Source organism: Gigantopelta aegis, chromosome 10, assembly GCF_016097555.1.
Source record: "Gigantopelta aegis isolate Gae_Host chromosome 10, Gae_host_genome, whole genome shotgun sequence".
NCBI classification, from domain to species: domain Eukaryota; kingdom Metazoa; phylum Mollusca; class Gastropoda; order Neomphalida; family Peltospiridae; genus Gigantopelta; species Gigantopelta aegis.
This window is the reverse complement of record NC_054708.1, coordinates 37246495-37270408: the sequence shown is the minus strand read 5'-3', so window position 1 is coordinate 37270408 and position 23914 is coordinate 37246495. Positions and strand designations below refer to the sequence as shown.

General features: G+C 34.2%; 1 protein-coding gene across 2 annotated transcripts in view; it reads right to left on the bottom strand.

The window, feature by feature from the left end:
- Nucleotides 1-6195: 6195 nt before the first annotated feature.
- LOC121382719 (tetratricopeptide repeat protein 16-like) overlaps nucleotides 6196-23914 on the bottom strand; it is a 39930-nt gene continuing 22211 nt past the window's right edge. For both annotated transcript variants that reach the window (XM_041512269.1, XM_041512268.1), the window contains exons 6-12: nucleotides 21678-21892; nucleotides 20439-20686; nucleotides 17052-17203; nucleotides 16136-16228; nucleotides 14948-15156; nucleotides 12495-12645; nucleotides 6196-8439 (exon numbers count right to left, since the gene is read on the bottom strand). In XM_041512269.1, the coding sequence (XP_041368203.1) occupies nucleotides 8281-8439; nucleotides 12495-12645; nucleotides 14948-15156; nucleotides 16136-16228; nucleotides 17052-17203; nucleotides 20439-20686; nucleotides 21678-21892 (1227 nt within the window). In that variant the 3' untranslated portion in view covers nucleotides 6196-8280. The remainder of the gene's footprint in view (nucleotides 8440-12494; nucleotides 12646-14947; nucleotides 15157-16135; nucleotides 16229-17051; nucleotides 17204-20438; nucleotides 20687-21677; nucleotides 21893-23914) is intronic.

Sequence of the window (23914 nt, the reverse complement as noted above, 5' to 3'; positions counted from 1 at the left end):
GAGCAAGCTGTTGTAGCGCACGCCTGTCCTGGGCACAGGTGCCGGCCTCGGAATGCATGACATATCGTCTGGGTATGATATAGGCCTATGGGTTTTGAAGCACTATCTTTAAATAAAGAAAAGCAGTAACATCGCATGCAGAAGTTTTTCTTGAAGGAAGTATTTTTTTTATGTTTACAATTTTCTTTTCTGCGTCATGTTAACAATACCATCTTTCCGCAAAACACTTTTTTTTTACCATACATAAACATCCCTGTATATCCTAATCAGGGTTGGGATAAAGACCTATACATGTGTTCACTGTACATACCCCCGTCTGAATCTCCCTACTATCAGGACCAGTTCCTCTCCTTGGAGCAAGAAATTGCTCAATTTAGTGCATTAGGCTCCATACTATTAATGGGCGACTTTTGGATTTTGGTCAGGGTACGGCCCTGCTCTCTATCTCTCTCTCTCTCTCTCTCGCCCTTTCCGTCTTATAAATATCACAGAAAGCATTAATATATTTAAATGGCATATTTCGTTTAGATACTATTGTTTAAATATGTACTCTGTAAGGCAGTGACCACGGCTCCCCAACCTGTTCACTGCCTAAGAAAAAAAAAAAGAAAAAAAAGAAAACAAAAACACCTTGCGTGTATAAGCCCATTTATCACAGCGATGTTAGCGTTGTGAACTATTTGATCCATGTCAAGCAACTTATATGTAGATTTGTGTTGGGGAAAAGTATTGGTTTACCCTTAAAACGTAGCAGTTGGTTTCAAAATGATTCTTTTAGGTGATATTTAATTTAACAAATACAGTGGTCATTTGTTTGTTTTTGCGACCATTTTGGAATCTTGGATTCATGCAGTGATAAAATGTATCTGTATTACAAAGTGATGATTAGAATTGAAATGCTTTCCATATAATAAAAAAAAAAAAACGTTTATTTGAAGTCCAAATTAGTCATTGGGGAATATATGGCTCATGAACTATCTTGGGAGAGGGACAGGATTTAGCTCAGTCGGTTGAATGATCGCCTGGGGTGCGTGAGTCCCAACCAGTGCCCCATATTCAGTATAACAATGACCGTGGTGTTTACTGTCTGTAGGAAAGTGCATATAAAAGATCCCTTGTTGCTTTATCGGTAAGTGTGGCCCATGGAGTGGCGGCAGCGGATTAAATCTCTCATGATCTTTGTGGTTCTTAACCACACGTGTGACGCCAATAAAACCATAATTAAATGAGTCGTGAATACAGTTAAATGAAACATTTGTTCTTCTTCTTCTTCCTGGGGGGGGGGGGGGGGTCTTTACCTCAAATGGTTGAGAGCTCGCCTGGGGTGCTTGGGTTGTATGATCGAACCACGTCAGTGGGTCCATTGGGTTTTCCCATCCCAACCAGTGCCCCACAAAGGTTGTGGTATGTACTGTCCTGTCTATGCAAAAGTGCATATAAAAGATCCCTTGTTGCTTTATTTCTAGTAGCCCATGGAGTGGCTGAAGCATGTTTCCTCATAATCTTTATTGTCCTTAACAATGTCACCCCAATAAAACTATAAATAAAATGTGACGAATGCATAGTCAAACAAAATACTTCTTCATTATCTTCTTTATCATCTTCATCATAATCTGACATAACCCACTGGTAAAGTGCATGCCTGATGCACAGTCAGTCTAGCATCGATCCCCGTCGGTTGGCCTATTGGGCTATTTCTCGCTCCAACCAGTGTACCAAGACTGATACATCAAAGGCCGTGGTATTTGCTATCCTGTCTATGGAATGGTGCATATAAAAGATCCCTTGCTGCTAATCGAAAAAGAGTAGTCCATGAAGTGGCGACAGCGGGTTTCCACCCTCAATATCTGTGTGGTCCTTAACCATATAACCGTAAATGAAATGTTGAGTGTGTTGTCAAAATAAAACATTCTGCTTCTTCTTTTTCTTTTTGTATTCTTCTTCGTTACGGGGGTGGGACGTAACCCAGTGGTAAAGCGCATGCCTGATGCGCGGTTGGTCAAGGATCGATCCCCGTTGGTGGGCCCATTGGGCTATTTCTCATTCCAGGCAGTATACTGCGACTGGTATATCAAAGGCCGTGGTATGTGCTATCCTTTCTGTGGGATGGTGCATATAAAGAGTATCCCATGAAGGTTTCCTCTCTAAATATCTGTGTGGTCCTCAACCATATAACCATAAATAAAATGTGTTGAGTGCGTCGTTAAATAAAACATTTCCCACCCAGAGTGTTTTAAAGGGATCAATGGGTAGGTGCAAAGCCTCAGTGGTGCACTGGATATATCATGGGGCTACATACTGGTTCGAATTCACTCGGTAGCATGAAATGGTTTTTTCCAGGTTTCGGTTCCAACCCAGAACAAGTGCCACTTGCACCAACCAGTCGTACATAACAGGTGTAACAAAAGTCGTGGTTTGTCTGTGGGAAAGTTCATATAAAATATTCTACTATCAAAAAACAGTTTAAAAGTGTGTTTTGTTTGTTTTGTTTAACGATCACTAGAGCACATTAATTTATTAATCATTGGCTACTGGATGTTAAACATTTGGTAATTTTTACATATAGTCTCAGAGAGGAATCCATTAGTAGCAAGGGATCTTTTATATGCACCATCTCACAGACAGGACAGTACATACCACGGCCTTTGATATACCAGTCGTGGTGCACTCACCGAAACAAGAAATAGCACAATGGGCCCACCGACGGGGATCGATCCCAAATTGAGCGCTTTACCATTGAGCTACATTCCGCCCTATAATGTGGCGGTAGCGGGTTTCCTCTAACCTACTAACAATAATGTTATCATCAGTCTAGGCAGCTGCCTTGTCCCATGGAGAGCATTCTTGAACCTTATGAAAACAGTGAGCTACTATAAATACTTGGATGTTATATTTTCAACCGGATTTAACTGGACAATGTTTTGTAAAACATTAGCACAACAGGCCACTCAGTATTTATTATACGTGCAAACCAATTCAGTACTTTCTGAAGCTACAAAAGATGACAGTAATAGATTACCAAAACAGTGTTTTAATAGTTATTTTAAATGTACCAGAATGGGAAGAAAAACTGCTTAAAGAATTGTTGCACAAATTGGGCTTTGGTAATGTATGGGTGTTTCAAGGGATACAAAATGAAATTGCTTTTATACGATCTTTAAAACAGAGGTTGAAAGATGTTTACCTGCAAAACTGGCATGAACCTATGTCTTTTAAAAAAAGGTGAATTCTATTGTAATATAAACACAGAATTTGGTTGTGAAAGATATTTGTATAATGATTTTTCGTATGCTATAAGACATGCATTAGCAATCTTGCATTGTTCTACACATAACTTAGAAAAAGGGTGGAGGTTTGAAATTCTGAGAGAGGAACAAATATGTAGGATTTGCAATACTGGTTTTATAGAAAAACGAATTTCATTTCACCCTTGTGTGCCCTGTTCTAGGTGACTTAAGAAGAAAACATTTACCAAACTATTGTGTTAAAAATCCAGGGCTCACGCTGTACATGGCCAAATCAGCCAGTTGCTAATTTGTATTAAAAGTGGCTACAACATGTAGTTTTTGGCTAATGAAATATTCCTTAAATTAACCACATTTTAATCATTTTCAAGGTAATACTTGACCTACCTGTACATTGGCTATACCAAAATTTGAGAATATTGTGCACCTTTTTCTGTCTAAAGAATACTCAACTATGAACAATCTAGCTATATACATTAAGAAAGCAATGAACTATTAATATAGGATGAATGAAAAGATGAATGTATTTTGGGTATCTATTTATACATGTACATGTATGTATATATATATATATATATAGTGAAATATTATTATACAGCATGGACACTAATATATACATGTAGGTGTTTGCATATACAGTGATGTGATTTTTTTTAAAACTTTTGATCCAATTCAGCTCCTTTTTTTTCATCCTTTTTTAAATGGTCAAACTAGGGAACAGGATAGTTAACTAATCTTTTTTATCTATCTCTCTGTCTCTCTGTCTGTCTCTCTGTCTCTCTGTCTCTCTCTCTCTCTGTGTGTGTGTATATATATATAGTCAAACCTGTCCTAGCTGTCACCTGTAATCAGCAGTCACCTGTCTTACGCGGCCACTTTTTTCCCTCCCAAACGATTTATAATGTAAATGCACCTGTAATAAGTGGTCACCTGTCTAACATGACCAGTGGCCACCTAAATCGGATCCCAAATGCTAAAATACCTGTATTAAGCGGCCACATTAAATATTTACTATTATATGAAAGGGATATTTTAACAACAGCGATAAGGTGCAGCAAATAACAGATCTTCACACCTTCAGGAATACTAGTACCCATTCAGTCCCGACATCTCTACTGTGTAGCAATTAAGAAAGTATGACTCTGGAATGCATCTAATTGCCTCAGGGCAAGCTACGCTTGACATTTGTAGGTTCACTTACTATGACAATACACCGCATGAAGTAGGAATTGAATATTTAAATAGAAAAAGAAAACAAACTTGCTGGGAACAGTTAATTTAATACATTCCATTTGCTTTTTTCTGTCATAAGTTGATTTATAGTCAACTGTGAAGCACACATCCGTTGATTAGCAGTACAGTCGGTAAAACAAGAAACAACAACAAATGTTTTAGAGACTATATGTGGCAACCTGTAATCAGCGGTCACCTGTCTTAAGTGGCCACTTTTATCTACTCCCTTGTGTGACCACTTAAGACAGGTTTGACTGTATATATATCATCATTGCCTGGTTTTAATTTACAAGGCAGTCATTAAATTAACTAGTACATATTAAATAACATGTATTTTGTCAAAAGGTTCCCATGAAATATATTATCCTTCATTAACCGGCCTTTGTGGTGTCGTGGTTAAGCCATAAAACTAGTAGGTACAGAGTTCGCAGCCCGGTACCAGCTCCCACCCAGAGTGAGTTTTAACGACTCAGTGGGTAGGTATAAGACCACTACACCCTCTTCTCTCTCACTAACCACTAATAACTAATCCACTGGCTGAGGTGTGTGCCCAAGACAGCATGCTTGAACCTTAATTGGATATAAGCATGAAACAAAGTTGAAATGAATGAATATCCTTCATTGTTCAAAAGAATTTGTTTGCTACTAAATAACTTTAATAATCAAAGTTTTCAATTTAAAAAATCCATGTCCCCAGATTCCTTGAACTGGTATATGAAGCAGTGTGTATGTGTGGGTGGGTGTGCACCCCCCCCCCCCCTCCCCTTTTAGCACCTTCCTACAACACTGCCTTGTCATCTACGTCACTACTTCAAGGTGCTAGAAAAATTGAATTTCCATAAAACTACTATTTCCATGTAGTATTGCAAGTTTACAGTTGTGTGATTTTTTAAAACCCACGACAGCTGTTGTTTCTATTCCAAATGATAGCCGATATTATTAATTTTGGACACAATACAATTGCGTATGTTTATTACATGTCATCTACAAACGGCATACTTCTCTTAAACCAGAAGACGGGCACACAAAATTGTTTGATAATTTTTGAGAAATGAATTGATGGATCAGAAACAACATAACTCGGGCCATTTTCTTTATATGAACAAATCTGCTTACTAATTAATTATTGTGTCATCTATGTAATGGACATCTACGTCACTTTTGTATCATGATGGAGATGACATCAAGTGTGTCGTAGATGAAAAAAGTATTGTACCTCATATAAAAAAGGTACAAATATAGGTCCTGATATTAAAATGGAAGCAGGTAAGCACCCTGATCACTCTCCCATGGTCATTTAGAGAGAGAGAGAGAGAGAAAGAGAGAGAGAGAGAGAGAGAGAGAGAGAGAGAGAGAGAGAGAGAAAGAGAGAGAGATAGTGTGGTACAGTGGTAAAGCGAGAGAGAGAGAGAGAGAGAGAGCAAGAGAGAGAGAAAGAGATTAATACATTTAATACATACTGGTTACACTTAATGACTGCTATATAAATTTAACACCAAAACTACATGATGTCATTGTTTGTGTTTACCACATTGTGATGGCATCATATTTAGTACCGACAAGGTCATTGGTTTGTAAGCGTCAAATTATCCAATAGTATTGTTCGTTATTTACCCCGTTATGAGTGCCTGCTGGGGTAATAATAAATTATATCTTATATATTATCACCATATACATGAAATAATAACAACAACAACAACAATAATAAAAGTACTTCTTTCTATTTCAAAATTTATTCTTTCCTTCTGTCTTTCCTTCCTTCCATTTAATATTTTTTATCTTTTTATTTCCAGCTTCTCTGTTAACTCCATATGTATTAAAACTCTTTGTTTCCATATATCCAGGTTCATTATTACTGTTGTATTTATACATTATTATATGTGGTTCAGACCCTAGTTTTTGAAGAACCCAGGTGAGTGAAAATGTCATTTTTTAACATGTTACAGCGATGGAAAAATCTCACTCTTCAACATGTTACAGTGAGTGAAAACCAAGTATTATTAATTGATGAAGTAATTCATAAATGTAGTGACATATGTTGCAAAAATTAACCAATAATCCAATTAAAATAAAATTCTTCTAATTGAATGTTCAGTCTGACTTCTATGATCAGTCTGACTTCTATGATCAGTCTGACTTCTTGTTCCTGTCAGGAATAAAATTATTCAAACATTTCATGGGATTGCTTTGGAAACATAATTATGAAACTAACTAGCCCACTTTATGATATACTCTGATGCAATTGATTTTTTAATTACAGTAAGTACTATTCAGATAATTTGATGCACACAGTTATAGGTTGTTTTCAGTGCCATTAATAAGCATACATTGAACATGATTAAGCTTGACTAATGAACACATCTAACATTTGTATGAACCATTGACTTGTCTTGAATGTCATTATTACAAAAAACATGATTAGGAGATCTCAATCCTCACATAAGGTCTTCTTATTATTCACTTATGTACAATGTTTATAACCCAGTAAAGTAGTGACATCAGCTAGGGACTCAACCTTGGCAGTATCATATTTGCTTTCTGGGGTCAATTGATACATTTTATTTAAAAAAACAAAAAACAAAACAAAAACAAAACACCTGGCTGTTAAAAGTTGTCAGATTTATGTCCGAATATAATCATTATAATTTGTTAGTAAGTAAAGTTGCTGTCTGTGCACAATATACCATACTGTACAGTGCTATAAAAAGTGTTCACCATCCACTAAAGGACATATATAATTCTCTCTTGCTGTTAGGAGACTTGATTAAAAAGACTTGATGTACAAAGTTAAAGTTCCTAAGTACTATAAATTATAAAATATTAGCAATCTTAAAATTTAGCAAAATCCAAAGTAGTGACATATTAGTGAACTGGCTTTATCAGACATTAACAAATTATAAGCTTGAGTTCTTTGATCAGCTGAAAGAATACTTTTGATATATCTTGACATTAGGTAACTTACAGAAAATTAAATTTAGTAGAAAATTGCAGTAATATGCATGCTAACTATTGTTGTCATCAATATCATGTAACCACTGGTGTATGTTAATTCAGTTAAACACTAAACAATAGCACAAACGTTTTTCAGAACAGTCTCTTTAGCATCATGAACTATTAGTATTTTGTATGGACTCTCTAAATTTTTGCTAATATTTCATGCTCACTAACCTTTCCTGATTTAAAGTAATTCCATTTATTGAAGAAACTGGACACATTATCCAGTTATTATTTTCATTGTTGAAAATAAAATAACTCAATCTATTTTAGGCCTTTTTGTGGGTTGCTTTATAAATGGGTCAGTAAAATAATATTTTCAGGGTTTGAAACTCGATTTACAGTAGTTACTATATCAAAAATTGTAACTCACAATTGATATACCCTTCATGTTGACCACCAAAAATTAAAATTCAATACATGCAAACATAACATATATTGCTGACATATAAAAAAACTTAGAAATATATTACTGATTTGGCTGATATTTTCTCAAGAAAGCTTGCCTTTAAACAAAGACTGTCCATATATTCTTGCTGATAAAAAAAGTTACTTTAATGTAAATAAAAATCTTCATAAAATATCACACAAAATTGCATTCACATAATGAAGACAAAGTTCTATAGCTGACTGGAGGTAGGTGAAAACACAGATGACGAGGATGGAGTACAAACTACACAAACCTCTGTCAGTACCGGTAGTTAGATGAAATAACATGCATTTGTTTGTTCTTGATTAAAAAGCAGTAATTAAGTCTTTTACAGCAGACAGTTATACCAACTGCTTCACATGGTCCACATTCAACTGGTTATTTTATTCCAATGCCAAGACTAAACGTCCTCCATGAACCAGGTTTTTGATCACTTCTTTCTGATGACTGAACCGCTGGAGGTAAAGGCTGAATCCGAGGATGTGTGTTTTTCAGTGGTTTTCTGTTCAACAAGGCATCTTTCACCTGGTAGTTTGCCTGAAAAAGAAAAATGCATAAATAGATACATGTATGAATCTGATTTGTTTCACCAACAGTGGTTAATAATATACTAACATCATATACATTTGTACATTGTTATTTTGGGTATTTGTTCATGACATGTATGCATAAGAATAGGCACTTTGAGTCCACTAGGAAGTCAAGTATTGTATCAATGAGAAAATTATTTTTAAAATTTGGCATAATTTTCCCCTTTTGGGACCACCCCTCGTCCCCTGGGGGTGGGTCAGAAGAACCAAATTCATAAATTTGTTTTATCTATGTGCCAATATACAGATTTTTTCATAAAACCAGATTGCATTTTAGTAAGTATTTCACTTAAAATAATTTTAATTTGATTAGCAATTACTACAGATGCAGTTTTATAAGACATTTAGAAGACATACATGTACATTTTGTATATATACATATAGGCCCTATTTCTTAGGAACAATCAAACAATATTTGGGTTTTCTTTCTTTTGGAATACAAGTAATTACTTCCTGTGTTTGTGTCACAGACAAACTTTCATGTTCATAACCGGCCTCGGTTCCGTCGTGGCAGGCCATCGGTCTACAGGCTGGTAGGTACTGGGTTCGGATCCCAGTCGAGGCATGGAATTTTTAATCCAGATACTGACTCCAAACCCTGAGTGAGTGCCCCGCAAGGCTCAATGGGTAGGTGTAAACCACTTGCACCGACCAGTGATCCATAACTGGTTCAACAAAGGCCATGGTTTGTGCTATCCTGTCTGTGGGAAGCGCAAATAAAAGATCCCTTGCTGCCTGCCATAAAAGAATAGCCTATGTGGCGACAGCGGGTTTCCTCTAAAAAAAATCCTTAACCATGTCTGACGCCATATAACCGTAAATAAAATGTGTTGAGTGCGTCGTTAAATAAAACACTTCTTTCTTTCTTTCATGTTCATAAAAAGAGTTTAAAAAATGTATTATATATATATACATATAAATCATATCAAAACACCCTTAAAAATTGAACCATGAAACTATATATAATTAGGTGATTTACCATTTTTCATGGGGTTTTTTTTAGTGAATTACTACATTCCACGTATGTTAATTGTCCTTCTAATATGTAACTTTTATCTTTGTCTCAAAAATTGATAAAAAGAATTATCATAATTAAAAAAAGTATTTTCACGGTCTTCAGATATATTTACATTCCTTATTTTATGTCCCAGTAGTGTTCCATACTATTTGACCATTGATAATCTTGATTTGTTTTAGTTCTCTATTGTCATCAAGAATTATTTTGGGGATTACTCTTTCAATATACTGTCTTTTTTCTAAGTTGCAAAAATAGTTTGTACTCACACCCACCTCTTCTACATACATGTATTTTCCATTTTGCTTCAAGCCCAAATAATTATCCTCTTTACTTTTTGTTTTTCTTAATTCTTTTAACTTCCTTTCCATGTCATCAATTTAATTATTACTACATCTATTACTACAAGTATCTGTAGTTCCATTTTATTATGGTTTTCCCCATAATCATAAACTTAATAATTTCCCAAAGATTATTTTCTAGATTATCTTTCTCTATTTGACATTGCTTTATAGTATTTTAATACATGTTTTAATAAGTCAATATATTCTGTATCTTGCAGTGGACTATTGTTAAATTTCCAGGTGCCTCTACCATATTTGTGTTGAATAAATTTAAAAGTAATGTTAACAGGCAAATGATCTGATTTGTATCTTACATCTATGTCATCATCAGTTAAAAATGGTTGACGTCAGACCTTGTTTATTATTTGGACCTCTCTGAGTAAATCAACTGATATTGGGATGAACTTCTCTCCAAATGTCAGTTAAGTCTAATTCTGAGATCATTAGTTCGATTTGTTCATGTAACTTAGGATTATTTCTGTCAAAATAATGTAATGTATTGATACCATAATTCATATGGCAAACTGAAATCTCCTCCAATAATTATAGATATTATATTGCTAATAAGTTTTATTTTCAGTAAATTATTGACCCCACATACCAGACTCCCCATGGAGTGCACAATTACACACATTTTTCATCGGAGTCAGAATGAATGACCAAATTCATGATTATGTTACTATATAGCTCAAGAAAGCTCCTCAACAAATTTACTCGGAAAAGGTCTAGTAGTTGTGAAGAAATTAGTTTTAATATTATAAGATATTATATTGCTAATAAGTTTTATTTTCAGTAAATTATTGACCCCACATACCAGACTCCCCATGGAGTGCACAATTACACACATTTTTCATCGGAGTCAGAATGAATGACCAAATTCATGATTATGTTACTATATAGCTCAAGAAAGCTCCTCAACAAATTTACTCGGAAAAGGTCTAGTAGTTGTGAAGAAATTAGTTTTAATATTATAAGATATTATATTGCTAATAAGTTTTATTTTCAGTAAATTATTGACCCCACATACCAGACTCCCCATGGAGTGCACAATTACACACATTTTTCATCGGAGTCAGAATGACCAAATTCATGATTATGTTACAATATAGCTCAAGAAAGCTCCTCAACAAATTTACTTGGAAAAGGTCTAGTAGTTGTGAAGAAATTACAGTTTTATTCATTTCTATGTACAACTTTAGTATACTTCACCCCTCCTCAGGCACAAACAGGGGACCCAAATTTAATGAAATTCACAACTTTGATAAATAGAGAATACTACATGAGTGGCTGTTAGGTACTATTTATCTTACAATGAGTTGTTTTAAAATGTATCTAACAAGCGAAAGCGAGTTGGATACATTTTTAAATGAGTTATAAGATAAATGGTATCTAACGGACACAAATGTTGTATTCTATTTCTTACACATTGTAAAAAAACCTGTTTTAAAATAAATTTAAATGCCTTTTCCAAAGAAAACCTATTTATGGTCCTTGCACTTATAATTAACTTGTACGTCAGACAAAATACAATTTCTGGTTAACTTGTACGTCACAAAGTGATCGATTCAACCGTTCTTTTTTTTCATTGGATGGTATGGCATTGGTGACCTGGTCATTGCCTAGGAGCAGCCTGTATATGTGTTAACAAGTATGTATTATCAGAAATAACGAATGATGTTCTCACCAACAGGTGTGTAAGAAACCAAATTTAGATGGAAATCATCATGTGAATATGAAGAAATTACAGTTTAAAAGCATTTGTCTATACCACAATAGTAAACTTCAACCCACAGACCCATCATAAATGACATTCAGAAACTAGATTACCATCTATTGACCTTAATATGCATATTACATGTATATACAAAGAACATATTAAAATGGGCTTTATTTTCCTCTGGTTGCAATTGGTCAAACAATTTGAGAAAAAGATTTTTGTAAACTGGCTTAATTTGTCCTTTTTTGACCTTGCCACTCAAGCCCATGGGGGAGGGGGGGGGGGGGTGTCAGAATGACCAAATGCAAAAACGTGTTTCTCTGTGAGCCAGATGAAGCTTCTTTTAAAATTAGGTTTGAATAGATATAATAGTTTTGGAGAAACAGTCAAAGAAATTACAGTTTAAATGCATTTATCTGTACAACAATAGTAATTACCAGGGACAAACTAGAGTGGGGAGGAGGGGAGTATTAATGACATTCACAAATTAAATTAAATAAGGCCGGTCTACATGAGGTTTTATAATATTTTAAAATGCTCAGGGTGCCATATTTGGACCCTTCGAATCCTTACTCAGCACTTTCCAAAAATTTAAAAATCACAAAAAACATTGTGGGTACCATATGCAATCAACAAGGTTGATAAGTGCTTTGGCAAACACTAAAACAGATTTCTCTGATTTTTTAACCACCTGAATGATAAATGTTAAAGTGTGATAACAAACTAAAGCTACTCTATTGGAAAATCCATCAAGCATGTTTGTTTTATCCTAGGGTATACTAACACAATCATAACAGTTTTGTTTGGTGCTACCAATTTTTGGTCTGGCTTGTGGACTATTAATGAAAATAATTCTTAAAGTTTAAGAAGCATAATGTAAAACTACAATATTAAAACTGGTGATGATTAAAATTGTTTGTACAAACCTTTTTCTTCTGATTAATAAACTTGAGGTTAAAATCCTTATCAGTAATACACGACTTGAGTGATGATAACCCTCTGCTTATTTCAACAACAGGCGAGTCATGTGTTGGTGAACTGGCTTCAGTGTTGCATTGATCATCAAACTCATCAGACCTGCCGTAACAAACAACAGATCTAAATTATTTGACTGAATCTAAAAAAAATTGCTTTGAGTGCATTTTAGAAACAAATAGTGAATTATGATTAAAAACAGCATAATATAGACAAATAAAATCATTATATGCAATTCTAATAATGTGGCACTTTAAAAGCAGTGAGGGATGGAACTACCTCACTGTTATGTGATTGGAAGAAATGTGTGAACTGAAACAAAGTGCATGTTGGGACTGCTCTAGGTGGACAGTGTATCATGTGATGTATTAAACCTTGCGTATACATGTACAGCCTGCAATTGTCGCCAGCAATGATTTTCATTTGTTTTATTTGCCTGCACACAACCAATGTTTACTGATGCATGTGTGGAAAACAAAACAATTAATCTTTTCTGACTACACTACAGAAAATCCTTTTTTAAAACAAATTACCATTCAGACTACAAAAGGAGAAAACACATTGCGTCTTTTCAGTTGTCACAACTTAAAATTGTTCAAAATAGGCAATGTTAACAAGAGAATCCTGATTTAAACATGTTTAGACATTAATTCTGGAATACTGTTATATATAAACTGGATATTGTTAAAAACTAAAATCAGACTCCAAGTAAATGCACAAACAATTATTTTAAGCAACCCTATCTATTCTTAAAAAAAGATAATAGTATCAATTTAATACTGTTAATTGCTAACCAATACATATATAAAGCAAAATGCTAAAGTCAACAACTAACGTTAACTGGATTTCAAAATATAGTCTGAACATGTATTATCATATAGATAAGTATATTTCCACAATAAATAACAGAACAATCAAATTTGAAGAAAAGTGGAATTTTTAACAAAACTAGTTGTATAGAGTATAATGTATATTTTATGTTTCAGAATTATTTATCAGTAGATTATATTGCAGAATATAATGAATTTATTTACATATTAATAATGTTAATATAGAATTGATTTACAGATTTATAATATTAAATTGTATGTCAACTTTTTATATAAATGTTCTGGGAAGGACCTAACCAGTACCCTTGTCTGACCATTTGAGCCTTAAGTATAAACTTACTTAAGTTAGTACAATTGTGTATATTTAAAGGGTTTAATTAGCATTAGTAAACATAACTTAAGTTCATCATGGATGGCAATACAGTGAATTTGTTAAGAATCGCAGTCTATTTTACATTAGTCTGGCTGGCAGTTATATTTACAACTTTTTTTCTCTATTCTAGAGCACATTGATGTATAAATCATCACCTATTGGATGTCAAACATTTGGTACTTTAACATATACATGTAGTCTTAAAGAGGAAATTCCGCTACATTTTTCCATTAGTAGCAAGGGATCTTTTATATGCACCATCTACAAAATTACCTTGAAAACATCAATCATTATGTCAATGTGATTTGCAACCTTTTCAATGTGTGAATGATTCAGTTTTATTATGGTTCTAATATAGATTAGTTCAAAGAATTCTAGCTACTAATACATTTTTACATACGGTTACGTCAATTCAAATATGTACGATTTATGTAGTAATTATCCTGAAACCATATCATATTTATTCGTAGAGTGCAATGAGACCAAAAACTAGCCTGGATATTAGCTGAGACAGGGAATATAATTACTTTTAATAAAAATAATATCATGTTTGGTTTCATAAATAATGAAAAAGATAACTTTCTTAATTGGCTAATTATTAATATAAAATACTGTTTACTGTACTAAAATATGTAGCAATATATATTATATTTAGTGCATGGCTTTTTTGGAGATCGCATGGTTTCAAGTTTTATATAATTCGAAACAAATTCTTTTTTCTTTTCTTATATGCCATTTATCTCCGTCTTGTATTTTTTTTCTTTTTCTTCTAAATCTTCTCCCTTCTGATTCTCTTCCCTCTTATTCACTATTTTCTCTGTTCTTGTTTAAATGTCGGATCAGAAATATATATATTTATATTATAGACTACTGTCCATGTCCAGCTGTATGCATGCATTGAACTTTAGTCTGAATCAGTTTCTGTCAGTTTTGTTATTTTAAACATATTTTGTTGTTGCTTAGAACATGGATATATATGTAAAGCAGTGATTGGGGGCTCCCAACCCCGACACTGCTATATGATCTGGGATAGTAAATATTTATTTTTAAAAAATATAATAAATAAATAAATAAAAAAATTATGTCAATGTGTTCAAGAGAAATGCTGCCGAATTGTATTTTTTGAAAGTTAACAATGTCTTAATTTTTGCCTGTATGCGACATTCATGAATGGGTTAACTAACAATATGAATATCTCTACCTGTTAGCTGGGAGAGGCTGCAATCTAACTGGGGAGACGGTGGACACAAGGTTGTGCAATGCTCTCTGGGCTCCAGCCGCTGCAGGGCTATCAATGACATCGGCCACCGACTTGCCAGGAAACAGACGTGAGAGAATTGAGACAATGTCTTCATTCGATGGATCTAGCAGTAAGCCCATTACCAAATCCTGTCTGGCACCATCTGAGTTCTGAAAAATAGTAAGCATTTATTATATATATATATGGTATGTGACTTGGCATTTAATTACTGCAAATCAGGAAAATAATCCATTTTGATATCACTGTCTTAGAACAGGTACACACAGAAATGTAAATTTATACCGGTATTTAAAAATCTGGTAAATGCAACCTTAAATGGTTACTTTTCAAACAACAAATGCTAAGTTACAATTAGCATTTGTTGTTTGAAATGTATAACCATTTAATGTTTAAAGTTGTTTTCATTAAATTCAGCTGGCATTTGTTTTTGACAGCCACACAACTGGCATAGCTGGGGGGGTGTGGGGGGGGGGGGGCATGGATTGAGCTAAATGGGGTCTATATATATATATCAAAGTTTTCTGGTGGAAGGCCAGTATATTGATAATTCATATTAAAACAATTCCACCATTAAAGATGCAAACCATAATTTCAACCTGTGTAATAAACACTAACACAGCTGTACACATTTAGTAATTCTGACATATAGTCTTAAAGAGGAAACCCACTACATTTTTCCATTAGTAATAGTAGCAAACATTTAAGGGATCCCTGGCTGGAATGAAAAACAGCCCAATGGGCTCACTGCTAGGGATCGATCCTGTACCAACCACTCATCAGGCAAGCACTTTAAAAGGGTATATCACTGTCCCGACCCCTATTTTGGTGTGATGACAAAATAATATTCATGTACATTTGTGACCACAATTTTTTATCAGATGGTGTGTGTGTGTGTGTGTGTGTGTGTGTGTGTTATTAGGAAGGTTTACAGGTTTAATCTCAACCCACCTATACATCCAATTCAACAGTGCCTATTCCTTTCATTGTCCAGCCCACTTAGAACATAAATATACCAAGTTTGTGTTTTTATATAAACAAACTACACGTACTGTGTCACCATTGCAATTTAAGAAAAAATAATAATGACATATTTAAATCAGGACATGATCAATAAATGATGTTCCATACCTCCATCATGTAGCGGGTCCGTGCACGGGAAATATAGAACTGACCAACTCGTGGGTTATACTGAATGGCAAGTGTGAACTTTGTTTGAGCAACCTTTAAAAAATAAAAATATTAAGACTCTTTTTTTATTAGTGACCTATACAATTAACATACAGATCAACATGCATGAGTATATTTATTTTAATGAAAGTAACTTAAAAGCTATTAGTTATTGTTTTACCTTCAGGCAACACACACCATTTGTCATGTCGTTACTTGCTGTAGCAGCTTACTATAGTCTGGTTTAGTTAATAGTTCCTCATAAACAAAAATATAAAAAAATTGTGATATTCCTTTTGAAATCTTTCTTTGCTAATTACAAGTAGGTTGAGCTGTAGTATTTAAATAAGCAATTGGTTTGAAGTTACTTGTTACATGATATGTTATATGTTAACTGTAACAACTATGCAAGTGGTAATATGCCACTTGTATAACAGAAACATGAGAGTGGCTAACTGAACATTTTTGTGGTCAACCTATGTTGCTTTTTTACACAGTCCTTGTCAGTTGACAGCACTCCATAAAATTAGTAGTCAATGCATGACCCTCTCGATAGTGTTGTATTTTCCACAGAATATATTCTGACATAGAAATTATATTGCACTATACATGGAGTAATTAATGGTGGTGTGAAAGCTTCATCTCTTTACACCTGCGTTGATATACCAGTGATGAGGCACTGTGAAGGGAGAAGTGGGTTTATCCACTCAGAGAAAGCACGCTTACAGTACAGTGCACCTTAGAAAAACATTCTATCACTGAAGTACATCCCATCTGGACAGCCCACAAAACCATTTTAATTTTGGCAAAAATTTCAAATATCTCATAAATTTTTATCCCAAAACATGACTGAAAAAAACAAAATGGTACAACTTACAACATAATTTTTATTTTGATAGTTGTCAATTCCAAATTCATGTTGAACGACTGCAATTCTGGCCTTCACCCCTAAATCAGATGCATCCAGTTCAAGAGCTTGCTGGTAATCTTGTAAGGCAAAGTTCAGTTCATTCTGCTTAAAAAAACAATCTGTAAATAAAATAATTAGTCACTTTTAGGAAACAATTAGTTTTTTGGACATAACTACATGTATTACATCAAGATTTATTTGTGTGAAATCTGAGCAACTGTCTCATTAGTTTTTGGACTAAGTTTGTTGACAGACAATTCTTCCATTGTTGTGTGCACAATAGCCGTGTACATGTGAAATACATGTACGTAAACAAACTCTTCAGAAAATAATGTTTTATAATGTAATTTTATCAACAAGAATGCATAAAACTCAACACAAACATGGATGGAAGATAAATCAGGAATGTGGATAAGAGTTGGAATATATATATTTTTTAAAATAAGATGGGAAACCAAAAGCTTCTTGTCAAACTGATTGTCAGATAGTATAGTGGGTGTTTAGAGTGGCATTTGCCACCTGCCTCCCACTAATTTCGAGCATTGCTGGGGGTTTGGGCCGGTTTTTACATGTATTTATATTGAGCAAAGTAACAATGTGCTAAACGTTTTTAAAAATATTTTCAGAAAAGACAGGAAAAGTATGACATTTGCTACTTCCAGACTAATTAGATTTCATCAAAATGTGATTAAAATCACAACTGAAACTCTACTCTTTTGAAACTGAAGCCAAATTTTGTAACTACACATCACGATAATACATGTAGTTACAACTCATTTTGGGATTTTCATGACGCCATACATATTCGTTCACATATAGACATTTTATGTGTTGCTGTATCAGCAGACTTTAAAAGTGGAACTCATGCCTGCCCCCTTATTGCACTTCAACCAATCAGGTTGCAATGTTAACACAAAGCGTTTGGCACCAAACACAGACTACGGTGCCAGCCAGGCTCATGCAGACGCAGTCAGGCATAGCTTTTTGGTCTTCCTGGATAAAAATTGTTTTCTAGGTTTTCTTTAGTGGGGGGTGGGGGTTAACCCATACCCACATGCTCAATTATAAATGTAATAAATGTATACATGTATGTGTTTGTGAGATGCCAGGAGTTTAAAATATAGTATGTACATTTATCATATAATATCTTACATTTTCAGTGCAATCAAAGTATGTGATCTTTTTCAGATCACATACTTTAAGAATTTGATAACTTTGCAAATTAGATGTAAATTAGTCGAGGTCTCGGCACTAGGTTTATTGACATTTAAGCAAACGTACTTGGGTGACAGACACTCCATGAATGACGTCTGCATTCATAGTCATCAAATAAAAACATTTCAATGGCAATTTGACACTGAAAGCTGTCCAGCGTTCAGAAAACAAAAAACATTAGGCATAACTTTATTTTGATGTAAGGACATCCAGAATGACGTCATTCGAGTTTTCATTCAAAAATACACCGCGCCACATATTCTTACATCATTTGAATATCTAGTAAGGAATTAAAGTTGCGTGTACAGTTTATAAAAACACGTTGTATTAAGCTTGAGCTTATATGATAAAGAGATTATTACCCTCGTGTATTTCGGTATCGTCAATATCATATATTAGGAATAAAAATAATGTATTATGCTCGTCAGAGGCTCGCATAATTAAATTTTTATTCCTAATATATGATAGTGATGATACCGAAAAACACTCTGGTAATAACCTCTATGTATATAAATAATATGTGGTAGTGCCATGTGACATACAAATAATAATTTACTGTAGAAATAAATAATAGTTTGCCTAACAAGTTGTCATGTTTTACAAATGTATAAACTGTGTACGTTAACAAGTAAGCTAAAGTGCCAGACGTCTACCCACTCAGTTTTTGTCAAAATTAATCCAGTGGGCAAAAGGTTATGGTATTCGGACCTGTCAACCTTTCTCTTGGGAAATCCTTAGTTTTTAAGCATTAAAAAAAAATTAAAAATCAAGCTACTGTAGCCATGTATTGACATTCAGTGTTGCTATATATAAAACTATCCAATTTAGGCCTAATTACGGTAATAACACCTTGGACTTGTAAAATGTCTCCACACTATAGATTACATAATGGTGACTGAATTTAGTGCCAGACTATATAGACAGCGACTGCATGAATAAATACATATAATGTACATCAAAATCACATAATAAAGCAAGTCGATGAAAAGACTAATTAACTATATAAACAATAATATTGTATCAGTTAGTTTTTATGTTTGTGCAGTAAAATGTTGGTAACAAGAGTACATCAACTGATCAAGGGATTATTTTTGTTTGACATTACTCACGGAAATAGGTATAATTCCGGAATATTTCACATGACGACAGTAATGAGGTTTTATCAATAATTAGTGGAAATACAATGTTTAATGCATCATCCCTCGTTATAGTAAAAACTGAATATTAATTTTTAAGATTTATATAAACTTGTCTTTAGGTACTTTTCACAAACCATGTAACAAATAACCACGATTTAAAGGGACCTGTAAGTGTAATACCATAAATGCATTAATTAATATTTAAACTTCTTGTTCAAATTTTTTGATAGAAAAGTTGTTTTTTAAATCATGATAATAATATTTAAACAAATTATTATTTTTATTTTTTTTTTATTTTTTTTTTAATCCCAAGATCTAAAGTTGACAGGTAAACATGACATTATGTTGTGTTCATATAACTTAATGTATTAATTGTAATTTTGTGTACTGGTACTGCATAGAATACTTTAATGTCACACTATTAGCAGATAATAGTTGACTATATCACCAGTGAGATTGGTACTGCATAGAATACTTTAATGTCACACTATTAGCAGATAATAGTTGACTGTATCACCAGTGAGATTGGTACTGCATAGAATACTTTAATGTCACAATATTAGTAGATAATAGTTGACTGTATCACCAGTGAGACTGGTACTGCATAGAATACTTTAATGTCACAATATTAGTAGATAATAGTTGACTATATCACCAGTGAGACTGGTACTGCATAGAATACTTTAATGTCACACTATTAGCAGATAATAGCTGACTATATCACCAGTGAGACTGGTACTGCATAGAATACTTTAATGTCACACTATTAGTAGATAATAGTTGACTATATCACCAGTCAGACTGGTACTGCATAGAATACTTTAATGTCACAATATTAGCAGATAATAGTTGACTATATGACCAGTGAGATTGGTACAATAGTTGACTATATCACCAGTGAGACTGATACTGCATAGAATACTTTAATGTCACAATATTAGTAGATAATAGTTGACTATATGAATATGATGACATATTACTACATGATAGAAAATATTACCTCCCCTATTTACGTAGAGCCCCTTCTCATTTTTTTCTCCCTTGATGGCCTTATTGAGCAAAATGATTGCCTCGTCATAAAAGGACTTCTGAAAGCACTCTACAGCAAAGTCGTTGTAAGTGAGAAGCAACTGACGTTGGGCATCTGAATACACAGGATCCTCTTCATTGTGCTCACACTTATCCAAAGCCAAAAGGAAGTCATCAATGGCAGCATTAAAGTCATGTAATTTACGGTGAAGAGCTCCTCTAAAACAATTAAAGATGATCATTATAAAATACCAGTGATTAACAAGTAAGTCTACAACAATGAATGAATGTTTTACTACACCTCAGCATGAAAAACACATTGGTTATTGGATGTCAAACAAAGGTACACATATATATGACAATCAATACCAATTTTTTTTAAAATATAAAATCAATAAAACACAGAATAAATAGATGTGAAAGAGTCATATTTATGAAAGTCACAATGATGTATATCAACAACATTACGACAATAAAAACAATTAACTGAAGAGTTCAAGAGTACAAAAGGCCAACTAAATTTTTTTTATTGGTTAGCATCTCTGCCCGACTTATGAAATGACCTTTTTGTTATTAAATCTTTAAAAACACTCCATATAATGTCTAACAAATGTAAGTTAGTGGCAGTCGGTACTGGGAATCGAACCAAGTACCTATCAGCTTAAACACTACACCACTGACACCAGTGTTATTTAGTTAATTGGTCTCTGTTGAATTGACTTGATAGGTGATTACCATTTTGATATGTGTATCTATGCAGCCACCATCTGGGCCTTCAGTGAGGAACAAAAGAATACATGTGATAGTTTCATTGTAATCTAGTGTAAAGATGCTTTACAAGTTTGAGGTGTTATTAGGTCTAACCGGCCTTGGTGGTGTCGTGGTTAAGCCATCAGACATAAGGCTGGTAGGTACAGGGTTCACAGCCAGGTACTGATTGACTCCCAACCAGAGTGAGTTTTAATGACTCAGTGGGTAGGTGTAAGACCACTACACCCTCTTCTCTCTCACTAACTATTAGCTACTAACAACTAACCCATGCACTGTCGTGGACAGACAGCCCAGAACAGCTGAGGTGTGTGCCCAGGACAGTCTGCTTGAACCTTAATTGGATATAAGCATGAAAATAAGTTGAAATGAAATGAATATTAGGTCTAAATTGGATTGTGGTGTGTATATTTACCCCAACAAAAATTAACACAACTTTTACCTATGCACGTGAAAATCTGCCACAGCTGGGTTTGTTTCTATTGCTACAGATATTTTCTGCAAAGCTTCTCTGTTCTTGCCCAGAACACTGAGATTCATGGCTTGTGATTTATAATCCGCAGCTCGTTTTTCTAACATTGACATCATTTCTTTTGCCTCAAAGTGATTATCATTTATTGTCAGAGCATCCTTGACATCATAATAGCTTAGTGTTGTCTGAAAATACATAGCAATAACAATCTACATTTTATTATAAATTAAATTATTCACATTATAGGTAGTACTAAACCAAATACCTTCCGGCTGGGTCAAAGTTCGAGGTGCATCCAACTATTAATAGAGAAGTGAACACCACAAGTCCTGTGATTGGTTATAAATGTGAGTGTGTTGGTTGTAAAAAAAATTAGTTTCATCTGGGCTAAAAAAGTATGCAATTTTATTTCATCTAGTACCACTGTGTCAAGTAGCCTTGTGCTTGGAACATGTATGGGGTACCTGTAAAAAAAAGTACTCAAATTTTGTGCGGAACTAGGGTAGTCATAGACGCTACCCGTTATCTCAGAAATGAGCAGCTTGACACCCACTTTTTTGTGATTCACTTTAAAGGTGAGGGGTGGTAGTATTTATATCCGTGGCGTCTATGTCGATTGATACGTTGCAGGTAGGAGTTTTAGCCACATATGTTACTATTGTCGTCTATGGGATTTGATTTGGTAGTATACACCCTATAAGACTAATAATTGCATGTGTATTGAATTAATAAAAGTGTCAAAAGCAAAATAAATTGTTGCTAGAAAAACCAACCCTCACCTATCACTCTGACTTCCCATCTGTCACTTGAACAGAGTAATTTTTAGCTGCCCTTAATTTACACTACACATGTGAACCTATACTTTGGCTAAGAATTGTAGGGACATGCACTTATTGTCACTGAAAAGATTAGTTTTATGTATTTTATGATGTTAGAGGGGTTTATACCATAAATGTCCCCAATATTTTGTCATATATCTGGTAGAGCATGAGCATACTGTGTAAATTGTAAAAATGCTGTGTCATAACTTTTTATGAGCAGTATTTTGAGTTTCTTCAGTGGGAAAGTAAGCTGCAGGTAAAAAGACTGTAGGCTGTGGGAAAGGTAAATGTCACCTATCAGTTCATTAGTGCATTTGCCAAGCAGGTTTCCAGCAGGCAAGTTGGCTGGGAAAATGGCTCTTAGGAGGCATATGGTTTGGTCTTTTTAACAGACAGTTTGACTATATTTTTCCCCCAAGACTGAAATACATGGCAACTTAGTTATTTGTAATTTGTTTGTGGTGATTATTAATAGGGTTGTTTATTTGTTTGTATTTAGATATACATGTAAGTGGTATTGTATATTAGTGCCGAATTTCAGGTGTTATAATTTAGGTAATTTGTTATAGGATAATTGGGTTTGTGTATAATGTATGTTTGCAGTTGTGTATCTGACCGTATTAGAGGGTTAAGCGTAATTTGTGTTGTTGTTGTATGCCAGGATTAAATATGGTACAACACAAGGGGTTAAGGCTAATTTGTTTTATTGTGTTACGATAGTTTTTATAAGTGTCAGACGGGCCTGATAATGAGGTGGTCGTTTATTGCCATAATTATATTAAATGAGCCTATTTGTAGCCATTTTTGTTTCAGCCTTTGGGTTGGAGCTACATGTATGTGAGCCAGAACAATGAGAAGTATGTGAGATACGAGAGCAACGTGAGCAACGTGAGCTACGTGAGCTATAGCTGGGTGTGAGGGATGACACAGATGTAACCAGCAGAACTGTAGGAGAGACATCTGCAAGAGATGTCTACAGACTAGTGTGGTGGCGGACTGTTGTTAGGATGTCTGCAAGAGATGTCAACAGACAACCAACCAAAATATGCTAGTGTCTGGTCCTCATCAAGATAATGACTGAGTAATCGTGATGACAGTGAATTTTAGACGAGTTAATACTGATACAAACTGAACCGGATTAAAATGATTATTTGAGGCTCGGACATGGACTAGAAGCTAGTTGGCTCAAACTGGCCCATGGACACCGGAATACAGGTTGTTTTTTGTTTGTTTGTTTGTTTGTGGTTGTTGTTTGTTTGTTGTTGTTGTTTTTTTTGTGTTTTTTTTTTGGGGGGGGGGGGTAATTTAAGGTTGGGGTAATGTGTTGGGGTGATATCATCATTTTGTATATTCATGTTTTGTACATAAATTTGTTAAAACGTTTTG